This window comes from Lagenorhynchus albirostris, chromosome 15, assembly GCF_949774975.1.
Source record: "Lagenorhynchus albirostris chromosome 15, mLagAlb1.1, whole genome shotgun sequence".
In the NCBI taxonomy this organism is placed as follows: Eukaryota; Metazoa; Chordata; class Mammalia; order Artiodactyla; family Delphinidae; genus Lagenorhynchus; species Lagenorhynchus albirostris.
The window spans coordinates 43139885-43164449 of record NC_083109.1 but is presented as its reverse complement, the minus strand read 5'-3'; the positions used below and the strand labels follow the sequence as shown (position 1 = coordinate 43164449).

Genomic DNA, 24565 nt, shown 5'->3' with positions numbered 1-24565 from the left:
AAGGACATTTGTACTTTGGAAGGTTGGTGACGATTGTACAGGACTATGCATTTAAAACATCTGCAGTAAGACCTTTATCAGCCCAATGCATGCTGATGTTTCTACTCTCTACTATTTCATTAAAAAAAAAAAAAGATGGTCTTTATCCACTAATTTATGATCGGCGGTTTGAAAACACTAGTGTAGTGAATCTATTATTCAGAGCAGAACTTGGTAAAATGTGATTTTTCTACATGAGGGAACATTGAAATTAGGATGCTGTTAGAAAGTCAGTCCTCTTTCCTCTTGGAAGCTGGGGGTGAAGGGTGGGGCTTATGATCCCAAGAGGATAATAAAGCTTAGAATGAGAATTTTCAACTTCAAAGAGTCTAGGATTCTGAGTCCACCATGGGATACCCAGTATCAGGAGCTTGCTCTCTTAAACTCTCGTGGCTTCATGGTGTCGTGGTCTCTTGCCTGAGTGAGTGCACCTACTGATTCTTATTTTCAGGATTTATTAAACAGAGTCTAAGCCATCACAAGTGACTCAGCTTGGGGCACAGGTAAACCACTTCGTGAGTTCCCTCTAAGTGGGACTTCAAGTTCCCCAGGGAGCTTTCCAGAAAAACTGATTCAAGGTGATGGAGGCTAGCTCGGAAGTGAAACAAGTTGCAGAGATAAAGCTTTTAAAAATATTGGGTTTTGGTCTGTTGGCTTTCTTTTCGTAAAGTTAGTGTTTTTATAGGAGCTATCTCTGCTTGATCAGATAGAAGGGCAACTAACTGTGAGAAAAATGTCAGGAGTCCTGGGCTGGTGCTCATATAGGATGATCCAATTGAGATGTTTTTCTTCTTTTTAAAAAAATTTTCATTTTGAAATAAGTACAGAAAGTTGCAGAAATAGTGCAGAGTTCTCGTGTAGCTTTCACCTTATACAGCTGTAGTATAATTAAACACCAGGCAAGTAACATTGATACAGTATTATCCACTGATCTGATTCATCCAGATTTCCCAAGTTGCCCAATAGTGTCTTTTTCTCTGGTCCAAGATTCAGTCCAAGATGACACAAGGCATTTAGTTGTCTTGTAAAATATCTCCTTTTTAATTTAGCTTTTCTTGTTCTTAGGGTCAACTTTGACTATACTGATATATTAAGGATGAGAATAGGTAACTGCCCCGCCCACCACCCCAGTACCTCTGTCCACTCAAAGGACTGAGGAATTTTGCCTCCTGGTATCCTTGGTTGTTTGAGCTGTTAACACCTTGGTTGGATTAATTGTTCCCCATGTCAATGCAAAGGACAGGTGGGGACCTTTAATCCCTGATGGGGCTTTTCCCCGAGAGAACCTTATTTCCTATAACCTAAGTGTTAACTTAGCCTGTACATTCTACTAACAAACAGCTTTCAGGTTTTCTGTTCTTTCTGATGAGTAATAAATGAATTAAAGGACCAGTGAAAGGAATTTATTCTTTCTTTCCTGGAACATAAGTGCTCTGAAACTGATTTGATTGTCTCTAATTTGATCTTGGCTGGAATTCCTCTCTCTTTTGATTTTAAAAAGTCAGAGGATCTTGTGGTTGTTTCTGCTTTTACCATCTTTTCCCCTCCTCCTTTTATTCTACTCTGACTTTTGAGAGACAGCTGTTGATAATCAGTCCTGGATAAATCCCATTTATTTTCTCTACCATCTTTCTTTAGCCTTTGGACCGTGCTTTTAGTTATTGATTTGCCATTTCTTATTCATTCATACCCTCATTCAGCAGACAGTAAGTGCTGTCTGTGTAAGAGAAACTGATTTTTTTTGTGTGTGAGCTTTTCCTTGGAGGGCATACCTTTGAACTGTGGCTGGATTAAATTAGCAAGACAGAGCTTTCACTGCCCCATGATCCCAAACTTTCACACAGTGCTCAGTGAAGGTGCGAGAGAGGCATGGGTGTTGAAGGGTAGGTAAATCAGGTGGTCCCAGGGTTGCATCCTGGCATTGCCACGAACTACCTACATGGTTTTCTAAAGGATACTTTAGTCTTCTGGTCTCTTCTTTCCTCATCTGTATAATGGGGACAATATTACCTTATTTGTAAGGTTATTTTAATGGCTTAAGGAATTAATGGCTGTGAAGTGCTTGCACAGAGTAGGCACAATCAGTGGTAACTTATAATTTTGTGTTGTACCTCTTCGGATTTCCCATGAATATTGTGACGATGGAGCAGAATCTTACATAACTCAGCAATGAGTGGACTTTGTCCACTCGTCACCAAGTATTAGGTTCTCTGTGTAAATAATAAAGTACAGTATGTGTTTGGAGAAAGGAAAATCAACGTGAGCTCAAGCCTACAGGTAGACATTATGGCAGAAATGGAGCTTTGAGGTCTGCTTAGGCTTCACATGGTGAAGAGCAGGTGTTTTCCTGGTGACCTTGGCATCTGTCTGGCCGTTGAGCTTTTCTTGGGCTTTTTTCTTTGGTCAGAGAGGAGCAAGGGCATGATGCCTGCTTTCCAGTAGCTCATGATCTCGTGGGAGCAGTAGCCACAAAGAGAATGTCCCCTGTTGTGTGGGTGACGATGGGTGTTCAGGGCACAGTGGTGTGTGGCTGTAGAGGTGTTGAGTGTAGCTCCTTCTCAGGGCTGGGAGGAGTATCCTGGAGGATTCTGTGTCTGAGGGCAGGGCTCTGTACAGTGAGTTGGCCAGGCAGACAAGGCGGGCAATGGCATTTTAAGCAGAAAGTGTCCAGAGGCCCTAAACTGTGGAGTGAGATTGGGGAGCTGCAGTGTTGAGACACTGCTGACATTTCAGCTGGCTGGTGAGCACAGGGGCGGAGAGGTGAGAGGTCCAGATTCTGGAGGTTGTGCTGTCTGGACGTTATTATTGTTTCTTCCTTTCCACTGCTCTAAAATGATTTAACTTAAAGCTGATTCTGTAGATAAAGGGAACCATTTTACAAATGGGTGTAACATGATGAAATTTGTGTGTTAGAAAGCCAGGGAGTGAGACTGACAGGCTGATCTGGGGGGCCAGCAGGTGTGACTGAACGTGGAGGGGTGGGAGCTAGTGCATTGCAGTTGGAGTGGACCCACTTTCCCGCCCACCTGCTCTGCCACCAGCCATCCACCCATCCATCCATCCACCTGTCCACCCACCCACCCACCCACCCACCCACCCACCCACCCATCCATCCATCCATCCATCCATCCATCCATCCATCCATCCATCCATCCATCCATCCATCCATCCATCCATCCACCTATCCACATACCCACCCATCCATCCACCTATCCATCCTTCCACCCATACATCCCCCCTGCCCCCGCCATCTACCCACTCACTCATCTCCTTACCTAGCCATCCACCTACTACCCAGCCAAACAGCTGGGGAATCTGTTTCTTTCCCTTCTTAACCAGGAAAGAGTGAACTGACCCCTGGGCACCTCTTTTTTCCATCCTTTGTCCATACCAGACTACAAAGTAGACATCAGTGTATTGATAGAGGTTTCATCTGCCTGTCATTGATTGATTGATTAATTCATAAAGTATTTAAACTCTGCTGGGTGTATGCCAGGCCTTGTGCTAGACCAGCAGTTCTCAAAGTTTTGGGGATTCCTTAAAAATTGTTGACCCCAAAGAGCTTTTGTTTTTGTGGGTTATATTGATATCTTTACCACATTAGAAATTAAAACAGACTCTTTTTAGTACAGAAGAATACACAAGCACACAGTCCCTCAGCCATCAGAATGACCCGTCGTCACACACCTTGTAGCCTCTGGAAAACTTCACTGGGCCGTCTTGAGTGAGAGTGAAAAGGCAAATAATAATGTCCTGGTGCCATTATGAAAATAGTTTTGATCTTGCAGAGCCCCCCAAACCATGAAAAGCCACTGGGCTGCATATTGGGGATACGGTGGACCACCAGCCTGGCACAGACCTTGCCTCCGTGGGACCAGGTCCTGTGGTGCATGTGGAAGCCCATGTTGGGGTCTCACTGAGACTTGGGGTGTTGGGGGAAGGCCCTTGGAGGGAGAGACGGCTCAGTTGGGCCTGCAATGGGCATCGGCCGTGGAGGACAGGTGTAGCGGGTGGAGGGAACAGCACGTGGAGGGAACAGCACGTGGAGGCCCAGAGGCCTCCCACGAGGGCCGAGAGCAGTTCCTTGTGGCTGTATGTTAATGTTGCATTTGCTAGAACGGGACCAGCAGTTTGCTTTCTCTGTGTGGCTTCAGCGTGATGTGATTTTATCCACTCATTTAACCTCAGAGGCAGACACAGCTGTTCTCAAGTCCCTTCCCTGTGTGACTTGTGGCAAGCCCGGCGCCAGGTCTCTGCACTCCTGTTGGAGAGCCTCCTATTTCAGATGCTGAAGTGGGTTTGTCAAGCTTTGAAAATGCCAACAGCAGAGCTACGGAACGTGAGGGGCTCAGAGGCAGCATCGAAGTGTGCAGCAGAGTGGAGGCCAAGTGAAAAAGCTCGATTAATCATCAAAGAACAGGAAGGCGACACTTGAGAGCTGAGGCCTCGAGTGAAACAGAAGCAGAACTGCTCTCTGATGTCATCCCGTTATCAGTGAGACTCCTTACGGAGGGGCTGGCTTTCGCCCCCTCCTCCCCTCTGCCTTTGAAATGACTGTCCAAACTAGAGGTGTAGGTCTTGGCCAGGTGCAACCTGAGACCTCCTTCGCCCTGTGTGGCTGTCGTAGGAGGGGCCTGCTTTATTGTGCGTGGACTCCCTGCTCAGCCAGCCGCAGAGATGAGGCCAGACCTGTTTTGCTCTCTCTCTGTTTTATTGCAAAAAGCCTGGGGGTATCAGAGGGCTTTCTTACCTCAGGCCCTCCTGGCTTGATGATGAGGTGATTGCTCTTATTTCTGCCTGTAAATTGTGGTAGAGTATTCAATTTCAAGGCACCTGGGATGAATTCTGGAATTAAGAAGTTAGAATGCTACATGCGCATTACAGCTCCGGGGAAGGGCAGCTTCATTCTTCCAAAGGTGTCTTGAGTTCACGCAGGGTTGAAGATACTGTCAGGGAGTTGTGAGAATTAAGGAGGGTGCAGCCCACACTAGAAAGACAGAAGGACCTGAGAGAGAAAGCCCCTCGCTGGTGGTTTCTTTAATAAATCCTCAGTACCTGAACACATCAAACCTATTTGCTCCTGGCTGAGTGAGATCATATGTTGTTCAAAGTCAGCCTGATTAGTTTCGAGGCCTCTGCCAGCATTTCCATGGCTCTGTCCCCTGTCCAGGCACCACGGGTTGGGGGAGGTAATGACATCCAGCAGAAAGTGCATGAGGTTTGAGAAACCACGATCAGAGCCTTTAAATTTGCCGCCGGTTCGTAATTTACAAAAAGGACTTTGCTGTTAGAGGCACAGTCCCTTCTGTGAAGTCTCTGGGTTTCCTGGGGTGGGGGGGAGGTGGGGGGCTGAGGGTGTCTCGGCTCCCAGGTTTGGGGAGCCAGGCGAGGAGCGGGGAGCAGGCCCTGCTCTCCTGTGGATGCTTCCAGAGAAGTCGGAAACCCAGATTTGTATGTAAAACCTTCTGATTTTAAAAATACAATGAATTAAAGATGTTTTATTTATTTTTATAATTTTTTATGAGGTAGAGTTGATTTACAATGTTGTGTTAGTTTCAGGTGTACAGCAAAGTGATTCATTTATGTATATAGATATACTTTTTCAGATTCTTTCCATTATAGGTTATTACATGATACCAAATGTAGTTCCCTGTGCTGTACAGTAAGTCCTTGTTGTTTGCCTATTTTATGTATGGTAGTGTGTGTCTGTTAATCCCAGACTCCTAATTTATCCCTACCCCGGTAGGTGTTTTAGAACATGGCCTGTACCAGCCCTCACCCTGGGATGCCATTGTAAAACTTCTGGTTTATAATGGAAGTTTAAAAATCGTCCTCCTTTCCTTGTTCGTTTAAGACTGTTGTTCACTTTACACATTTCCCCTTCCCACCTCCCTACAGTGTCAGTGTTGTCCGTTTTTGTTTTGGGGAGGGGTCATCTTTGAGTGTCCTTTGCTCATCCCACTGTTGAGCCACAAGCCTCTGTGAATTTCACTGAGTGCTTAGAGATGCTGGTCCTCTCCTGGTTGCCACGTAGATCAGAAAAGAGGGGACGTGGGGGCGGGTGCCCCTGGGAGATGCGGCTCGGCAGGGAGCCTCTGTGGGCTCTGTGGGGGGCACTGAGTAAGGACAGCGTCTGTGCCTGCGAGGCTTAGTTGACTGCCACGGACGTGGGGTCTGCCCTCTGAACCTGGCACCCCCTCGGAGGCAGGTTTGGGGATGGGTGGACAGGCCTAGTGGTCCTCAAAGGGTTGGTCGGTTACAGATCCAGAACCTCAGCCCGGCTCTTCGGACCTGAACCTCAGCTGCAGCTCTGAGCACGCTGCCTGCCCACGCGGGGGGCGTTTTCTCCTTTGCCTGGGGTTTTGGTGGCCTGCTTGGTCTGTTTCCCTCTCTCTCACCTGGTGTCTCACAGGTCCAGGTTATGGTTTGTTTTCCTTTTCAGGCTTTGGTGGTGACATCTGAGTATGGGTGAGTCCCAGCTTGTCCCTCTGAAACATTCAGCAGAAGGTTGGGACACGGGCCTCCGTTTCGAGCTGAGGCTTACCACCCCGGAGAGTCGGGTTTAATGAATATGGGGTGCAGCTGGGCATCAGCGGCTCTAAAGCCCCTGGAGAGCCCTGGGGTGGGAGGCCTTGCCGGGAGGTGATTGACTACATGTGCTCCAGGGACCGGACGCCCCCGGTAAGGTCAGCCTGCTCTTCTGTTGATGGCCTGATGTTTTGCAGGTGAAGCTTTCTGGGGCCCTGCCTCCTCTCTCCCAGTATAAAAACGTGGGTGTTGTTGAGGTAACGATTGGGCCTCTTTTCTGGGCCAACTTTGTTTCACTTACAATGCCGACTGAAGCCCTGTCTCCTTGGTCCGGCCTCCCTGCCACTCACCCCACCCCCAAGCTGGCTTTGCTTTTATAGCCTGTTTGCTCTCACCCACTGCGGGTGATCGTGGGCTGTTGAAGGGCGAGAACTGTAATCATATATCTCTGCATCCCCAGAGAGCCTCGTAAAGGGGGGATGTTTGTGTTTGTCCATTGACCTAGTCCTGCCTCTGGCCTCTGTTGCTCCCATTAATTTAATATATGAAGGAGCATTGCATGCTTGCCAAGGGGGACAGGGAGGGAGCTGCTGGCCACGGTGCGGGAAGGACAGCGTGTGTCACGTCTTCAGGTCAGACAGTGTGGATTAAGTCAGAATAACTAGACGTAATTCACAGGCATTTAAAAATAAGTGAAAGAATTTTGGTGTTTCCGATACTCTTGTCTTTTTTATGAACCGTGGCCTCTGCATTGTGTTGATGAAGATAAGCATTTTATAAACAAAATTTACGAAGATCAGCTATATGGTGGCTCCTCATTTTTCTGAGATCTGGCTAGAAAATTTGGCAAAATATATTTTCTGGATTTCCTCCATTTCCATCTCTTTTGGGAAAGGAATGCAAAGGTTTTCTTAAAATGAATCGTCCCACCAGAGTGTAAGTTCCCAGGGGGCAGGAGAGGCACAGTGCACGCTTGTTGAATAAATGGATGGATCTTGGATTTGTGCCAGAAGCGGCAGAGCATACCGGTGGTCTGCTGGTGCCCGGCCTTGTGGGGCCTGCTTTCCTCTGTCCCATCTTCCAGCAAAAAATTATATGTGAGGGAAGCTCAGTACTTTTACAGGTGAGGAGGAAACAAAGGCTCAGCAAAGTTAAATGAAGTGCGGAAGTCACAGAGCTAAGAACCAGGATTTGCACCCAGCTCCCCGAAGCCTAATGCTCCCCCCACAACGATTAACCCACTCTGCTGGGCAACACCAGATGCAGGGCTTGGTGGAAATGCTACTCGAGACCAAGACTGCATCTTATTCCACTCCGACTCCAAGTGAAGTCTTCTAGAGAAAAAGTCCTGCAATTTTGTTTATGAATATGTTGCTTGTGTGTTTGGAGACGCACATTGAAGAAGTTTGGCCACATGCACGTCCTTGTTTTTCCTCTTTCCTGTGACTCAGAAGAGACAGAAGGTCCCTGTGCCTTGGTCTTGGAGTCAGAGTCACAGCTGTGGGTCTACGGGGAGAGTGAGCTTTGGAGTTAACATCTGCCAAGGGAACCGGTATTTATGGGGCAAAACTCATCTGCATTTAAAAATTGAAAACGTATAGTAAACTTGGAAGCATTTCCTTCACTTTAGTGCTTGAGTTTAAGAAAACTGTCTTGTTTTCAGTTCATGTGTTTCATTCTTTCATTTGCTTACTCATTCATTCGTTCATTCATCCATCCAAGCGCTTGCTGTACATAAAGACAGTCTACATACTGTGGGATGTATCAAAAGCAGGGCATTATCTCTGCCTTCAGGAAGCATCCAGACTGGTGGGGAAGACAAAATGTACTGGCCCAGCAGTAAATGGGTAGAAAGTGGAAACTGCTGTGGTGAGTGAGGGGCTATTGCACCTCAGGTGTGGTGTGTTGTGGGCTGTCACGCAGCAGATGTGGTGAGTGATGGGCCATCACACAGAAGCTATTGGCTGGGGCTTGTTCTGGGAAGGCCTCCTGGAGGAGGAGACATCTATAAGTGTTTTGAAGGATAAGTGAGATGGAGGAGAAAAGTACCTTCCAGGCAGAAGGACCAGCGGGGGGATCTTTGTGTGTCCTGGCAGAAGGGCTAGTTTGGAACGTGGCAGGGCGCTTGGGTGACACGTGTGTGTGGACCTGAGGCTGGATGGGCTTCTTGCGCTCCCCCATCCGGCACCTGGTGCAGTTGGTGACTTGCACCTGTTTAGACTAATCTTCCCGTGAACCCCTTAAACGTGCTGACCTAGCCCACTGGGATCCCTTGCTCCTACCTTCAGGAGGACGTAGCTGAAATCAGGTTAGGGGTGCTAGTGTGCCCTTGGCGGTTCTCTGTGGCTTAATTCCTCCAGCCTTTCCCAGCGCTGACTATAGGAGCAACTTTGAGCCGGTCACTTAACCTCCAGGGCCTGGGTTTCCCTCTGGCTGAGACCAGGTGGTGGGGTCTCCTGAGCCCACTTCTTGTCACCGCCATTTACCTGAGCCCCTCTCGCCTTCAGCATCTGGGCCCCAGGTGCTCCCCCTGCAGCGTGTCCAAAATTCCCTGTGAAAGTGTCATTGTCATCTTCAGTCTCAAGCAAAATTTAGTCCTTCGTGGTTTGGGGCTTGCGTTTTGTAATGTATGAAATTCTTGAGCTATCTTCCAGCTTTTCCTAATTGGGACCAGGGTTCCATGACAGAATTAAGTGCAGTGCCCAGAGTAAGGCATTCATTATATGCCATGAATGAACTTTGCTCCTGTGCTTCTAGAATGCTACTAGTTATGTGCCTTCTTTAGGGGAATTGGGAAAATAGTTACTTGGTGTATGCACATGTTATTTTCCCTTCCCTTCCCTTCTTTCTTTTTTTTTTTTTTTTTTTCGGTACGCGGGCCTTTCACTGTTGTGGCCTCTCCCATTGCGGAGCACAGGCTCCGGACGCGCAGGCTCAGCAGCCATGGCTCACGGGCCCAGTCACTCCGCGGCATGTGGGATCTTCCCGGACCGGGGCACGAACCCGCGTCCCCTGCATCTGCAGGCGGACTCTCAACCACTGCGCCACCAGGGAAGCCCCCTTCTTTCTTTTTCACTGCAAATTGAATCAGAAGTTTTCATGCTCTTTTGCTACCTGCTCTCTCTCTCTCTCTTGATGTTGTAGACTTCAGAAGAGAGGCCCCAGCTGGACCCAGCAGAAGGCACAGCCCTGCGCTGGGTTTTTATTCTGGAACTGGGGATTCAGAGGAAGGGACGAGACCACTGAGCAAAGCGCGTCTCAGAAGGAGCTGAAAGGCGGTTAGGCTTCCACGCTCTTTAGGATCCCAGCTTCTCAGAGTTGAGGAGGGCATCACTGGGCAGCGAGGGTAGCAGCTCCCACGCCGGCGTGGTCATCGGCGTCTCCTAGGAGGTTAAATACAGATGCCTGGTCCCCGTCCTGGAGATTCTCTTCTGGGAGGTCTGGGTCGGGCTCTTCACATTATTCTGTTGCTTGGCAGGGCTTGGGGACCCAGATCTGGCTGAGCTGTCTTTTGGATGCGTCTCTGCTCTCATCCCCGGTCCAGCATCTCCCACGTGGCCTGTATTAGCCTCCTGACTGGTCTCCTTGCCCTACTCTCCCCGCTCCAGGGTCTGAGCAGCAGCTGAGGGATCATTTAAAAATATAGAAGCATTTTGCCACCACCGTGCACACGACCTCCCGGGTCTGTGGCTTCCTGTCGCCTCTCAGTTCCTGCGAGGCCTGGCATCATTTGGCCCTTGCCCCCTTTCTGATCTCGTCTTGCTTCCCCGCTCGTTCTCCTGCAGGCCCGCTGGCCTTCTTGCCCTACCCCCAGGCCTCTGGCTGGCTCCCGCCCCGGGGCCTCTGCACCTGCCGTGCCCTTCCCAGGTCTTTGCCTCGCTCCAGTCGGCCCTTGGCTCACACACCACCCCCTTGGAGAGGTCTTCTGCGACGACTTGCCTCCCCCTGCCTCTGACCCCAGTCCTAGCCCATGACACCCTTTCATTTCTTCCCAGCACTTAACCAGTATCTAAAATGGTATTGTATTTATTTTTTTCTAACCCCTCCACTAAAATGAAGACTCCAGACAATACCCTGTGTTCTTTACTGCTTTATCCCTGTGCAGAGAGAGTGCTGTTTGGTGTTTGACGGTCTCACTAATATTCGTGGACTGAAGGAATACATAAACCTTCCCCTCCGGCGTCCTGGGTAGGGGTCAGTCGGCCTCGGGCTAAACGTCCTCGGTGATGATTCTGTGCATCTCAGGGCAGCTCAGTTTGTATTGAGACACTTCTGATTGTTGGGCTGTCCTTCCTTCAGCGGAAAACTGAAAGCAGGTGTCTGCCTTCTTTCTGGCCTGGGAGCCCCAGCTCCTCGCTCCCTGCTGGGGAGTTGGGGATGGTTGAAGCTGCTGCCCGTCAGCACCCTCTGCAGCATCGATTTAAGGGGACTTGGGGTGGTGGACCCCATGCTTGATGCCCAGAGCATCCTTTGCTGAAGGGCTTCTTGCCCGGCCTCTGGAGTGCTGTCTGCACAGCCTTCACTGTCAGCCCCTCAGGGGCTCTAGCCCCTTTCCCAGGCAGCCTGTGGTCCTGGTCCCTGGCTGCACAATGCGGGGGTGTGAAGGGGCCACCGTAGCCCCAGAGCAGTCTGTGGGGTCAGCCAGGGCTGCCCCTGGATCTGGTCACAGCCCGCTGCTCCCTCTGCCCTGTGCTGCTGCCCTCTCCTCCTTTCCCAGGGCCTGACCCTAAGGGCACACCCTAATGAACACCCTGCATGCCAGGCTGCCCCCCGATCGTTTGTTCCTCCGGGATCCCAGCCCGGAACAGTTGCCTGTTTGCCTAAGTTTTTAGGTTTATTACACCCTCTGGAGGCCAGGGAAGATCATAAAAGGCACAGCCTGATGGCCCCGTCCGCAGTGGCAGGGGTCAGCGGAGGCTTTCACTTGGCCCGAGATGCTCCCGGCATGGCATCTGAGGCTGTGACGGCACTGCTGCCCTTGGCTCGGCCGCGGAGCAGCCCCCGGGGAGCGGAGGAGGGCTGCGCAGACTCCTGGCTGGGATGTAGGTCACGGTGCTGCTGACCTCCAGCTGAGCACTGTGTGGCGAGGTGTGTTCCGAGATGCAGTCAGGTTGATGGCCTGAAAAAGCCACTCCTGGATTTCTTTCAGGAGAACAACCCTTGGGCTTTTCTCAGGAGTCGAGCTGATGCTTTTGTGATTTTTGTGGGCAGCAGCTAGGTCAGCAAGACCTTTGAGTGTTTAGGACCGGCCAGAAAGGCTGAGGAGTAGCCTGGGGAGAGAGGGTTGCAGGAGAGTGGCCCGCCCTGAGTTGGATTTCACACTTTGACACAGGCGAGGCTGCACCTCTTGACGGAGCATCCACTGCTGCGCTGGGGGCTGAGGCTGCTCACTCCCTGGGCTTGGGGGAGGGAGGCGAGTGTCCACGTGCATCGAAGTGGGAGAGCCCGCTGGGTGCCCCCGGGGCACAGTGGTGGCAAGTCAGCAAGCCGAAGTAAAGTCTGAGTAGGTCTCAGGCAATATTTGGGATACAGTTATACTAAAACGTTACTCGTTTATCTGAGATTCACATTTAATTGGGTTCCCTGTCGTTTGTCTGGAGCCCTAATAAGGGAAAAGGAGACCTGCCATTGGATGGGGTGGAGAGACTGAGCAGCTCACCGAGCATTTAGAGAGCAGGACCGCTACCCGAAGAGGGGGCATCTGGTCTGGGGTTGAATGTTGACACCACGGAGCGTGGTGGACATGCAGAGGGTGGGGAGGGGCAGAGGCAAATCTAGGTGGTGGAAGGCGACGGCGGGGGAGCTGTGGCCAAGGTGAGCTGTCCTCTGTGTGGCCGGACAGTCAGGAGGGGAGGGGCGGTGAGCCAGCCCTGTAAGGACCCGGACGCACCCCGGGGCGCCAAGGAGCCACCCCAACGCTTAAAGTCAGGGGCTTTTCGCCTTCTAATTAACTAACTTATTTTAATCAAAGTAATATCGAATCACGCTGAAATAGTTTCCACAGGGAAGTGTTTTAAGTTCATTTTCTCATCCCCTGAGGTCCTGCTCCAGAGGTGACCAGCTTTCACTGCGAACAGCTTCCCACTTATCATTTCGGAAATGTCCAGGGATGTTCTGTGCATCTAGAAGCATAGATGTGCATTTCTCTCCATGTTATTTATCTGCTTATTGGACTGCAAACTGGACGTCGTCTGCATGCCTGATTCTTTCCCCCACTAAACGGTGTTCCTTGGATTTCTTTCCGTAGTAGTACTCATGGAGGTCGTGCATTCTTTTTATTTAATTATATTAATTAATTTGTACTTCTATTTTATTTTTAAATTGAAGTATAGTTGATGTACAATAATATATAAGTTACAGGTGTACAATATAGTGATTCACAATTAAAAATTGTTTTTGGAGCACAGTTGATTTACAATGTTGTGTTAGTTTCAGGTGTACAGCAAAGCAAATCAGTTATATGTATACATATATCCACTCTTTTTTAGATTCTTTTCCCATATAGGTTATTGCAGAGTATTTAGAAGAGTTCCCTGTGCTATACAGTAGGTCCTTATTAGTTATCTATTTTTTTATATAGTAGTGTGTATATTGTGAATCCCAGTCTCCCAGTTTATCCCCACCTTCCCCCCTTGGTAACCATAAGTTTGTTCCCTACATCTGTGACTCTATTTCTGTTTCGTAAATAAGTTAATTTGTACCATTTTTTTTAGATTCCACATATAAGTGATATCATAATACAGTGATTCACAATTTTTGAAGGTTATGTTCACGCATTCTTTTTAAAAATAGAGTTTAAAATTTTTGCTCTTGGGTGTTCTGCCACCAAAATGAAGGCAGTTAAATACTGGTTCATAGTATGTAACTTTTCAGGTGACTTTGGGAATGCTGGTTCACTTTGGAACTCAGGGTGAATAAGCCACTCTTATTATAATCTTCTAGGCTAGTGGCCCAGTTTGGGGATCTCAGTGTCACCCAGTCCAGCTGTTTTATTATGGGGTGACCAAACACCATCAGCTGCATGAGTGGAATCAATCTAAAATGCTGATTAATTTAACAACATATTCAAAGTGTTTGAATTATCATAGGGTTATTTGTTTCTAATAAGCTTTCTCTTCTTCTCATATCTGCGAGCTGACATGATTCATCTCTTTCTCTGACTGGATATTCTGCATCTTTTCCTTTCTCCTTCCCTCCTCCTCCCCCCTCAGTATTGATCTATAACTCAGCATACTTACTCCAGCGGGTTCATTTGTAGCATCTTATGATCTAGTTTCCAGACCTTTTAAATAAATTACTTATTTATATGAGTGAACCATAATTGACTTTTCGCTTGAGAAACCCAATTCACCAAAGTGGCCAGGCAGAGGCATAGTTCATTTTGCTCTATTATCAAGTCAGTGTTCAAATAATATTTTAGGATGATTTATTTTCCTCAGCATGAGAAAAATGTCAAGATTTATTTCCCATGTTTCGTAAATGTCAGAGGAAATTGACCTGGGACTGGGAGACGTCTCAGTGCCTGGTGTTGCACAGTTTTCAGCTGAAAGACTGGAAGACAAAGCACCCAGTGAGCGCTGGTTGCGGGCGTTGCCTTTGTGCCCGGAGGGCTCAGGTTGTGGGGTGAAGAGGAAGTGGGATCCTCTAGACCAGTTGGAGAGATGACACCAGCAGGGGTGGAGCCCATGGGGGTGGGATGAGCCGGGTAGGCGTTCCTGAAGGTTTACAGGGTGGGTGAGTCAGACCGGACGTGGGACAAGCCTCGCCCGAGGGCCTGGGTGGGAAAGCCAGAAGCAAGGGTGGTGAGGGGGTCATCGGGCAAGTGGCCCTAAGGAGGGGATGCGCCTGGCGAAGGGCAGCTGGTGGGGAGAGCATTCATTCAGTGCTTTCATCAGTTGGTCCATCACATTCAACAGCCATTTTGTGAGCACCTCCAAGGCGAGGCACCGTGCCTGGGCCTGAGGGTGTAAACCGAGTAGGCCTAGTCCTTACTCCTGAGAAGTTCATGGTCTGGGGGGTGAGCTAGGAGCTGGTCAGCTGACTAGGGGGTGGGGCAGAGGCTCAACGAAGGCTCAGGAAGGCCAGGGTGAGCATTGGCCGGAGGAGGGTGGCATGGATAGTGTGGCATGGTCAGGTTGGGTCAGTCAGAAGGCATTTGGGGTACCGCTGGGAGCTGGGCTTCACCCTGTGATGTGGAAGTCGCTGTGAAGCCGGGGAGCCACACGGTCCCATGTATATTTGGAAAGAATCCTTCTGACAGCAGAGTGGAGGGTGGATGAGAGGGGACAAGGTTGGAGGCAAAGAGACTCCAGAGGGGTGGTGGTGGCCGACCTGGGACAGTGGGAGAGGTGGCCAAGGTCGGTAGCCTGGCGGTAGATTGGATGGGACTGGGTAACTGACCATTGGGTGGGGAGTTGGGGACAGGAGGTAAGGCTGCCAGAGGGAGTGTCACGTGGACCGTCAAGTCACCTATGATAGTTAGAGGCCCTGGAGGTGCAGAGAAGGCCACGAGCAGAAGCCGGTCTCCAGTGGACGTGGGGCCCGAGCGGGACAGGTTGGCAGAGTGTGGAAGGAAAGGGAGCCTGGGGCCTCCTTTGTCCTTTCTTCCATCTCTGAAATACTTGGAAGCTTGACGGCCTCCTGGAATCTACCAGGGATAAATGCACCAAAGGGTTTGTTTCAATGTTTAATAACTCCAGCCATCATAACCGCTTTATGGAGATTCCATTGGCTTTTCCATGAGTATTTTCAGTAACTAGAGTGAGATTTGCTGTCTATGGCTAAATCTCTAGCTAGCTTCCTTGTATTTATAACACTATACTTAGAGATTATTTTCAGAGTAAATATCCATCTTTTTCTTACAGTTTTCGTGTTTATGCTTAAGAAGGAAGGAGTCCAGGAAATTGTTATTCGTGAACTTCCCTTTCCGGAACAGATGGCTTCCGTCTGAATCTTGATGGGCTGTGATTGTCACTTAGAATGATTTTAAGCTGTTGGCAGCAGCGCCACACTGATGTTGGAAAACCATCCGGGTACAGGAAGGGCTGGAAGCTTGGCCGGGTGCTCAGGATGAGGGAGCCTGGGTGTCACGACACTCAGATGACTCCCTGGGTCTGATGATGTTAGGCACTTACTGCTCTTGGTCAGAAGCCACCATACGACTCGGAGCAAAGAGTCGAGACAGTGTCAGCTGACTGGGGTTCTATCCAGTTCTGTCATGTGATTTTACAAATAAGGCTTAAAGGTCAAAGTACAAAGTGCGTTTTCCCAGCATACGAACTAGATCACGCGTGGTGGAGTTCGTTTCGTGAGAGTAACTGTAAGACCGGTTATGACTCCTGTCATGTTCAGATAGTGTCCGGGCCGTGCTTCCCAGCATCAGGGGTTGTCGGGGTCCTTCTGGGTTCCTGTCATAAGTGGGTTTCATTCGGTGGGTCCGCAGGGTGCCTGTGATCCCTTGAGCTCTGGGCTCTGCTGGTGCCTGGGCTGCACTTTGAATAACAGGTCTGAGCTGGGGTGCCCGTCTTTTGGGGCACAGAGCTCTTTGAGAAGCTGAGGGAACTGTGGTCCCTCAGAAAAGTGAGGCTGCCCCTCCCCCTCCCCACCACACCCCAGCCTCTGCCATTTCAAGGTTGTGGACCCATTGAAACCCACCGAGCGTTTCCAGTTGTTTTTTTTTGTTTTTTAATTTTACTGGAGTATCTTCAGTTTTGATTTCGGAAGTGGCTGTTAAAAAGGACGCTAATGCTACATAATGGCCTTTCAGTCAGTATCTTCCCGGGTGTTTTTATAGAGCGGATGTTAATTTAGAACTAGGCAGGTACTATCTTGGTTACCTACAGGTTGGGATAAATGACCCTGGGGAGGGCCCTTTAAACTTTGCTGCTCCCAAGGTGTAAGCCTCCGAGCCTGGAATTCCTCACCCTCTGGCTTCCCACGAGAGGGGGGGTGGGCGCGGGGTGGGCATGGTATGACCTGCATTCCTTTGTGTTTTGTAAGTAAGAACCGGCAGGCGGTGTGAGCACCCATTGTGGTCACGTCTGGTCCTCTGAGATCCCCGGATGGTTTTGTGCTCCCAACAGGTATCTGTTGATAATACTGGTGGTTCTAAAGTGAAAGATCTAGACACAGTAGGTTGACGAGTGACTGAGAAATGACCCCGGTGGCAACGGGAGGGACCGGGACGTGGCATCTGTGGCATTAACAAAATGAATCTGCGTGGCTCTCTGCTGGGCGGAGTGCACTTTGGAAGTTGAGTGCCGTGGAGCGGGCTGATTGAGTCAACTGTTTGTTTTCCAGCGGCGTGAACACGGGGTGTCCCTGAGGCAGTTCTCACTTTTGGGTCCACAGTGGAGCTGCCCAAGACCTGGAGGGCGGACTGGGGGCTCCACAAACACACGCAGGAGGGATTTCATTGATTTGTCTCTAAGCCAGTGTTCTGTGCGCCCCGCCCTGTACTTCCTCAAACTGGCTTGGAAAAGTTAACCCAGGCCATGGGGATCCACTGTAGCACTTGAATGGTGTTTCCTGCAACATACTCTTTGGGCTTCATTGTTCTGGCTGGTGTTTGTGCTGTCTCTGTTCATCCTGAGGTGGCCAGGGTGCTACCCTCTCCTGCCTCTACTCCCCCAGCCTCCCACCCAGATTATTTTCAGATAAATCCCAGGCATCATTTCTTTTGTAAATATTTCAGTATGTCTCTAAAAGGTTAAGGCCTTTTTAAACTCATCATGATACTGTTATCACACCTAAAATAATAATCCCTTAGTATCATCACATATCTAGTCAGTGTTAACATTTCCCTACATGTCTTATTATTTCTAAAAATGTTCTTCTATGTGAACTGAGATCCAGTCGGTTGATGTATCGCTCGACTTTTTTTAATCTATACGTTCTGCTTCCACCTTTATATTCCCTGTAGTTTATTGTTGTTATTGAACAAGCCGGGTAGGGAAATGATGTGTCTGGGCCTGTTTTCTTCCCTGAGACACAATAATATCGAAAGTCAGCCACTTACTAATCCTACAGTGGCCTCTAATGTTCAAGTGAAAGGAAGAGTCGCACGTCTCTCACTTTAAATCAAAAGCTAGACATGATTAAGCTTAGTGGGGAAGGCATGTCAAAAGCCGAGATAGGCTGAAAGCGAGGCCTCTTGTGCCAAGCAGTTAGCCAAGTTGTGAAGGCAAAGGACAAGTTCTTGAAGGAAATGGAAAGGGCTGCAGCAGTGAACACACGAGTAAGAAAGCGAAACAGCTTTATTGCTCACATGGAGAAAGTTTGAGTGGTTTGGATAGAAGATCAAACCAGCCACAACATTCCCTTACGCCACAGCCTGATCCAGGGCAAGGCCTTAACTCTCTTCAATTCTGTGAAGGCTGAGAGAGGTGAGGAAGCTGCTGAAGAAAAGTGTGAAGCCAGCAGAGGTTGGATCGTGAGGTTTAAGGAAAGAAGCCGTCTCTGTGACATCAAAGTGCAAAGTGAAGCAAAGTGCTGATGTAGAAGCTGCCGCACGTTATCCAGATCTAGTTAAGACCTAGTTAAGATCATCTACGAAGGTGGCTACAGTAAACAACGGATAATCAATGTTGTGCATGCAACAGCCTTCTGTTGGAAGAAGATGCCACCTAGGACTGCCATTAGGGACTAATGCAGTTGGTGACTTTAGTTTAAAACCAATACTCATTTACATTCCAAAATTCTTAGGACCCTGAAGGATTATGCTCAGTCTACTCTGCCTGTGCTCTATAAATGGAACAACAAAAGCTGGATGATAGCACATCTCTTGACAACATAGTTTACTAAATATTTTAAGCCCACTGTTGAGACGGTCTCAAAAAAAAGATTCCTTTCAAAATGTTAGTGCTCATTGACAATGTACCTGGTCACCCAAGAGCTCTGATGGAGATGGACAGCAAGATTAATGTTGTTTTCATGCCTGCTAACACGGTATCCATTCTGCATCCCATGGATCAAGGAGTAATTTTGACTTTCAAGTCTTATTCTTTAAGAAATATATTTCATAAGGCTATGGTTGCTATAGCTAGTGATTCCTCTGCTGGATCTGGGCAACGTAACTTGAAAACCTGCTGGAAAGGATTCAACATTCTAGATGCCATTAAGAACATTCATGATTCATGGGAAGAAGTCAAAATACCAATGTTAGCAAGTGTTTGGAAGAAGTTGATTCCAACCCTCATGGATGACTTTGAGGGGTTCAAGACTTCAGTGGAGGAAGTAAGTGCAGATGTGGTGGAAATAGCAAGGGAACTAGAAGTGGAGCCTGAAGATGTGACTGAATTGCTGCAATCTCATGAAAAAACTTTAATGGATGAGGAGTTGCTTCTTATGGATGAGCAAAGAAAGCGGTTCCTTGAGATGGAATCTGCTCCTGGTGAGGATGCTGTGAAGATAGTTGAAATGACAACAAAGGACTTAGAATATTACATAAACTTGGTTCATAAAGCAGGGTTTGAGAGGATTGACTCCAATTTGAGTCTGTGGTTTAGACGCTATCAAATAGCATTGCATGCTACAGAGAAATTGTTCAGGAAAGGAAGGGTCAGTTGGCAAGGTAAACTTCACTGTTGTCTTATATTAAGAAATTGCCGTAGCCACTGCAGTCAGCAGCTGTCAACATTGAGGCAAGACCCTCCACCAGCAGAAAGATTACCGCTTGCTGAAGGCTCAGATGATGGTTAGCAGTTTTTAGCAATAAAGTATTTTAAAATTAAGGTATGTACCTTGTTTTTTTAGACATAATGCTATTGAACATTTTAAACATAACTTTGATACGCTCTGAGAAACAACAGAATTCGTGTGACTCATTGTGTTGTGATATTCGCTTTATTGCTGTGGTCTGGACCCAACCTGCGGCGTGTCTAAGGTCCGCCTGTATATTTGGGTTGAGGCTCTCTCCATGAGCCCTGGCTTACCTTAGTGGAAAATGGTATTTAGATACTGTAATTTGGCCATAAGATTCTAGGCCTTTTCAGAGGACAAAGCTAGGGAGTACTTTTTTTTTTTTCAATTTCAGATAAAGTTCATGTTAGCATTTCCCATTTAGATTCAGGACTACAGAGGTTTTACCTAGCCTCAGCAATCTGTGAAAGAAAAATTCAGCTGAGTGAATTTGAAGATCTAATTGGCTTTATTCAGTGATTCATGAATCTGACAGCATCCCACCTAGAAAGCTGAAAGGCCCTGCCAGGAGCTGTGCAAAATAGAAGGCTTTTACGGGCAGAAGGAGGGTGTGATAAGGAAGTTAAAAAAGTGGATTATTTCAGGCAAAGTCAGCTTCCCTTGGAGACAGCAGGGGGGTCTTACCAGGCAAGTTACCATATTAGTGTAGACCAGGAAATTCCATACTGATTGGTTCAAGATTTACTCCTGGGAGAGGCTGAAACTACATTAAGTAAGGTGTTAAATCTTGGTGGGGCTTAGCATAAGTGACTGCATTTTGGCCCTATAGTTTCTTTTCTTTTTTTTTTTTTTTTTTGCGGTACGCGGGCCTCTCACTGTTGTGGCCTCTCCCGTTGCGGAGAACGGGCTCTGGACGTGCAGGCTCAGCGGCCATGGCTCACGGGCCCAGCCTCTCCACGGCACGTGGGATCCCCCCGGACCAGGGCACGAACCCGCGTCCTCTGCATCGGCGGACTCTTAACCACTGCGCCACCAGGGAAGGCCCCCTATAGTTTCTTTTTAACAAATCTAATGTTTGTATCTCCTTTCAACCAAAATCCTTGGTCCCTCAGCGGCAGCAACATAATTACTCATGTATTATCCCACAATACACAAACAGAAATCCCAGGATAACTACACTTATCACCAAAAATATGATTCCTGAACCCACAATATCTTTGCTCTGTAGTTCTTTTTCTCCTTAGGCTAGATTCCCCCGCCTAAGGAATTAGCACATGAGGTCTTTTCTCACCATGCGGCACACAGGTTCATTTACTTCAACTTACTTTTGTGTTTTAGGTTATTTAATAAAAATAATTTTGTTTTATTTTTGTGTAACTTATTTTCATCATTCTAAAGATGATCTATATAGATCAAGGTGTTTTTCTAGAACTCTAGCTTCTCTCCCTGTCTCTTCCACTTCATCTTCTTTCTCCATAGGCAACCTTTCGAAAAATGAATACACGATCCTTTTTATCTTTAAATACAAGTAGCATCCCGTGTATACTTTTCTCCACCTCACATTTCCCACTTAACGAACCCTGGCCTCCGTCCACAGCAGTACATAGAGACCTTCCTCATTCCTTTGCCAGGGACATCCCACTCCATTGTGTGGGTGTAGTCTCATTTCTTTCAGAGAACTGTACTTTTTAGGATTTCTCTTAACTTCCTGTTCTGGTGTCTTCTAGGAATTACATTTTCTGGATGGGTATAGAAAGGAGGTGGGGGGAGGGGACAGTGCCCTGGCTGCTTCTAGAAGCAGCACCTGGTTGTGAGCACGACTCCTGTTTCTTCTTAGTTCTCATCCTGGATGGAGGGATATGGTGACTTTCTTCTGTACCGGGTGGGTGGGGCTTCTCTTTTATCCGAGTCACACAATGTCCCTGGTTTCTGTCATTTCACATAGACTCCTTTTGACTCACAGGTAGACGTTCTTCCAGGGTTCGCCAACACAGTATTTTCAGTCTTAAGTTTTTGATGGTGGCATCTGTTTTGTGCGTCCTCAAGTTTACGTTCGTAAGGTTTCAGGACGGGGGTGTATCAGAGATTGTGCTTCACGTGCCATTTAAAAACAAACTGCCATATGTAAAAAGTAAATACAACAAATATTGTAAAAACAGTCTTTTCTCTCCTAACCAACGCTGAATTATTTGTGTTGCAGGGAAAAGGACTTGGAAGCCAAATTCATTATTCAAATGGAGAAAAGCAAAACAACAATCACAAACTTAAAGGCAAGTAGCGGCCTGGGCTGGCTCCAGTTCTGTGAGTTGTGTGTTTGTTTCCGCGTCCAACGGCTTGTGGGTAAATACAACACATCTGCTGTTTCCACAGCCCTCCTTTCTCTGTTCAGTCCACCACGTCAGCTTGCACTTGGCTTGGGCTTGGTCACAAAGCAAAAGGGTTGATGCTTTGTCTCCTGTCCCGTCCCTGGTTTCGCTGACCTGAGAGCCGGGCCTGAGCCGCAGCTCTGGGAGGTGACCTCATGGGTTTAGCCCCGACCCAGGCGTTTCTATCCTGTATCCTGTGGTGGATCCTTAGCCTGGCAGTTGGCTCATTGTGAATTATTAAAGAAGCTTTGGCCCTAGATTAGTTTTCATTTTTAATGAAAATAATTTTGTAAACTTTGCAAGAGAAGCTGGTATTATTATTCAAAACTCAGAGGATGAAAAATTTAAAAAACTGAAATTTTTTTCTGGAAAAAAGAAAATTGAAAAAAAAATCCCAGAATTTTCTGAGATGGTGAGTTCTTTTTGTACTTAAAGTATCCTGTTTTTCTTTCTTTGGTTAGTGAATTTGTTAAGGACCTTGAATACTTTTCACTTAGGGGAAAAATAAGTGTGTAAAATCGATAATAAAGAAATCATGTGCCTTATGAACCCAACCCCATCCTCCTCCGATAGTTGTCATTAGCTCACAGGTTTGGGTTTCAGAGGCCTGGTGCCCCACGGCCAAGTGCAGATCAGTCTCTGGTTGGATTTCTGTTAATTCGTGGCTCAAGGGACTGGACGCTTTGAAATCCAGTTTCAAAGTCATGCAACTTGATCCCCAGTGATAGAAGCTGGGGCATGTGCCCATCTTTGCATGGGCCGTGCTCTGGGCATTTCGAGAGGCCTCCTCTGAGGCTCTGGTGCCCCTTGGCCTGCGGCATTCTCCAGTGGAATGTCTTTCTTTCTCCGCTGCCCGCAGTTCTACCTTCTGGCTCTGCTTGGCCCGCACCTGGCTTTCCCTCCTTTGACCTCCCACATCTTCTCACGGTCACTTGTTCTTTCTCTGCTGTTGGTTACCTCTGCTTTGCTCTTCTTCGTATACCTTTGTGTGCTCACAGTGCTGCGGTCAAAGTCATTCAAACATCATATTTACCGGAACGGAGTGGAGAGACCCATGGCCTTGGATGAATCTCCTTCCTTTGTGTGTTATGGAATCTGTTTTCCTTGATTACTCTGTTGCTTTTTGAGTTTTACAAAACATTGCCTTGTCTGATATAACCAGAATAGATGCCTGGATTTTTAAACATTTTAATAATAAGAACCTTAAACAATTTTCTTTTTTTATAGTATGTATACTATAGTATCTGAATTATGTTGGAAAATAGGATGCCCATTACATTTACTCCGCATATGTCCAGGGAGCTGTGTGAGGCCTTGGTGGCATATGAAGATTTTTAAACATGGTTTTTGCTTCAATTTTGGTACATAGCAAGGTAGACAAGATGTACGCAACCATATGCAATAGACTCATAATACAATGTGTCCTGGGAGAGTCGTCTCTCAGAGGTGGGAGAATTACTTCTGGATGCAGTGCCCAAGGGGAGCTTTGTGGAAGAGGAGGCCTCTGACCTGCAGTTTTCAGTGGGGCCACAGGATCACACAACTGCTTTCACATTGTCATCTCTGTGAACAGCACCCTGTGGAGTTGTGCAGACTCCAGCAATAAAAAGCATTGAAGTCGGAAAAACATAGTGTCTGGCTGGAGTGTCAGGTTCATATAAGGTAATCATGATAAAATGTCCGGAAAAGTAGCCTTGGGTCATATCGTAGGAGCCTGAATTGCTGGGAGGAATTGAGGTGTGCTTGCTTGTTCATTCATTCCTTCATTCATTCAGGAGGTGAGGAATTAAATGGATTTGAGCCAGGGTATAAATAATGGAAAATGGTGATCATTTGTGTGCTTTTTATGAAGTTTTTTTCTTGAATTGGACAGATTACTTGTTTGCTGACAGTGCTCTTCACATTATTATTATTTTCCTCTTACATTGTTGTTATTATTGTCATAATCATCTCTTTCTAGATACCAGAAGGAGGGACTGGGGACTCAGGAAGAGAACGGACCAAGACCTTCACCTATGACTTTTCTTTTTATTCTGCTGATACACAAAGTCCAGATTATGTTTCACAAGAAATGGTATGGTATTTTCAGAGTCTCTGTTTTGGTTTATTTTCATATTGAGAAAAACATGCCTACCCTAAAATTCTTTAAAACATCTTGCTAATTTTTTTCTGAATATGATTTATGTAAAATTAGCCTTTGCTAACTTAGCTTTTTGCTTATTATATAGCACCATTTATCTTAAGCCTGAGATGAATTCCATCCCCAAAAGGTTGTTTTTTTTTTTTTTTAAACTTCTGAGCGTGATGATCATAATTTTTGTTTCAAAACTTGGCAGTGATTACTGTTTTAAAGGAGCTTTGCAAGTAAAGCATTTTTCGGGGGGACATTTACAGGCATACTTCATTTTACTGTGCTCGATGTTAACGCTTTTTTGCAAATTGAAGGTCGAGGCAATCCCGTGTCGAGTCTGTTGGTGCCATTTTTCCAACAGCATTTGTTCACTTCGTGTTTCTGTGTCACATTTTGGTAATTCTCGCAATATTTCAAACTCTTTCATTAGTAGTATATTCGATCAATGATCTATCATGTTACTGTTGCAAAAAGATTACGACTTGTTGAAGGCTCAGATGATGGTTAGCATTTTTTAGCAAGTATTTTTTAATTAAGGTATGTATGTTATTTTTTAGACAAAATGCTGCTACACACTTAATAGACTACAGTATCGTATAAACATAACTTTTATTTGCACAGGGAACCAAAACATTTGTGTGCCTCGCTTTATTGCTGTGGTCTGAACTGAATCCGCAGGAGCTCTGATGTCTGCCTGTGTGTACTGCTAAGCCTGACACATAACTCAGTTGGCCTTGAGTCCTGCTGCGATGCAGAGCTTTAGGAGGTACACTTCACACCCAAGTCATATTCCCCCTGCTTGGATGGATCATTGTAGGTTCTAGAAAGAAAGATTCTAGAAAGCAAGATCGTTTTGTTCAGA

General features: G+C 47.1%; 1 protein-coding gene across 2 annotated transcripts in view; it reads left to right on the top strand.

The window, feature by feature from the left end:
- Nucleotides 1-24565, top strand: part of KIF16B (kinesin family member 16B) — a 280446-nt gene that overhangs the window by 10712 nt on the left and 245169 nt on the right. For both annotated transcript variants that reach the window (XM_060123762.1, XM_060123761.1), the window contains exons 2-3: nt 21407-21476; nt 23533-23646. In XM_060123762.1, coding sequence (XP_059979745.1) covers nt 21407-21476; nt 23533-23646 — 184 coding nt within the window. The remainder of the gene's footprint in view (nt 1-21406; nt 21477-23532; nt 23647-24565) is intronic.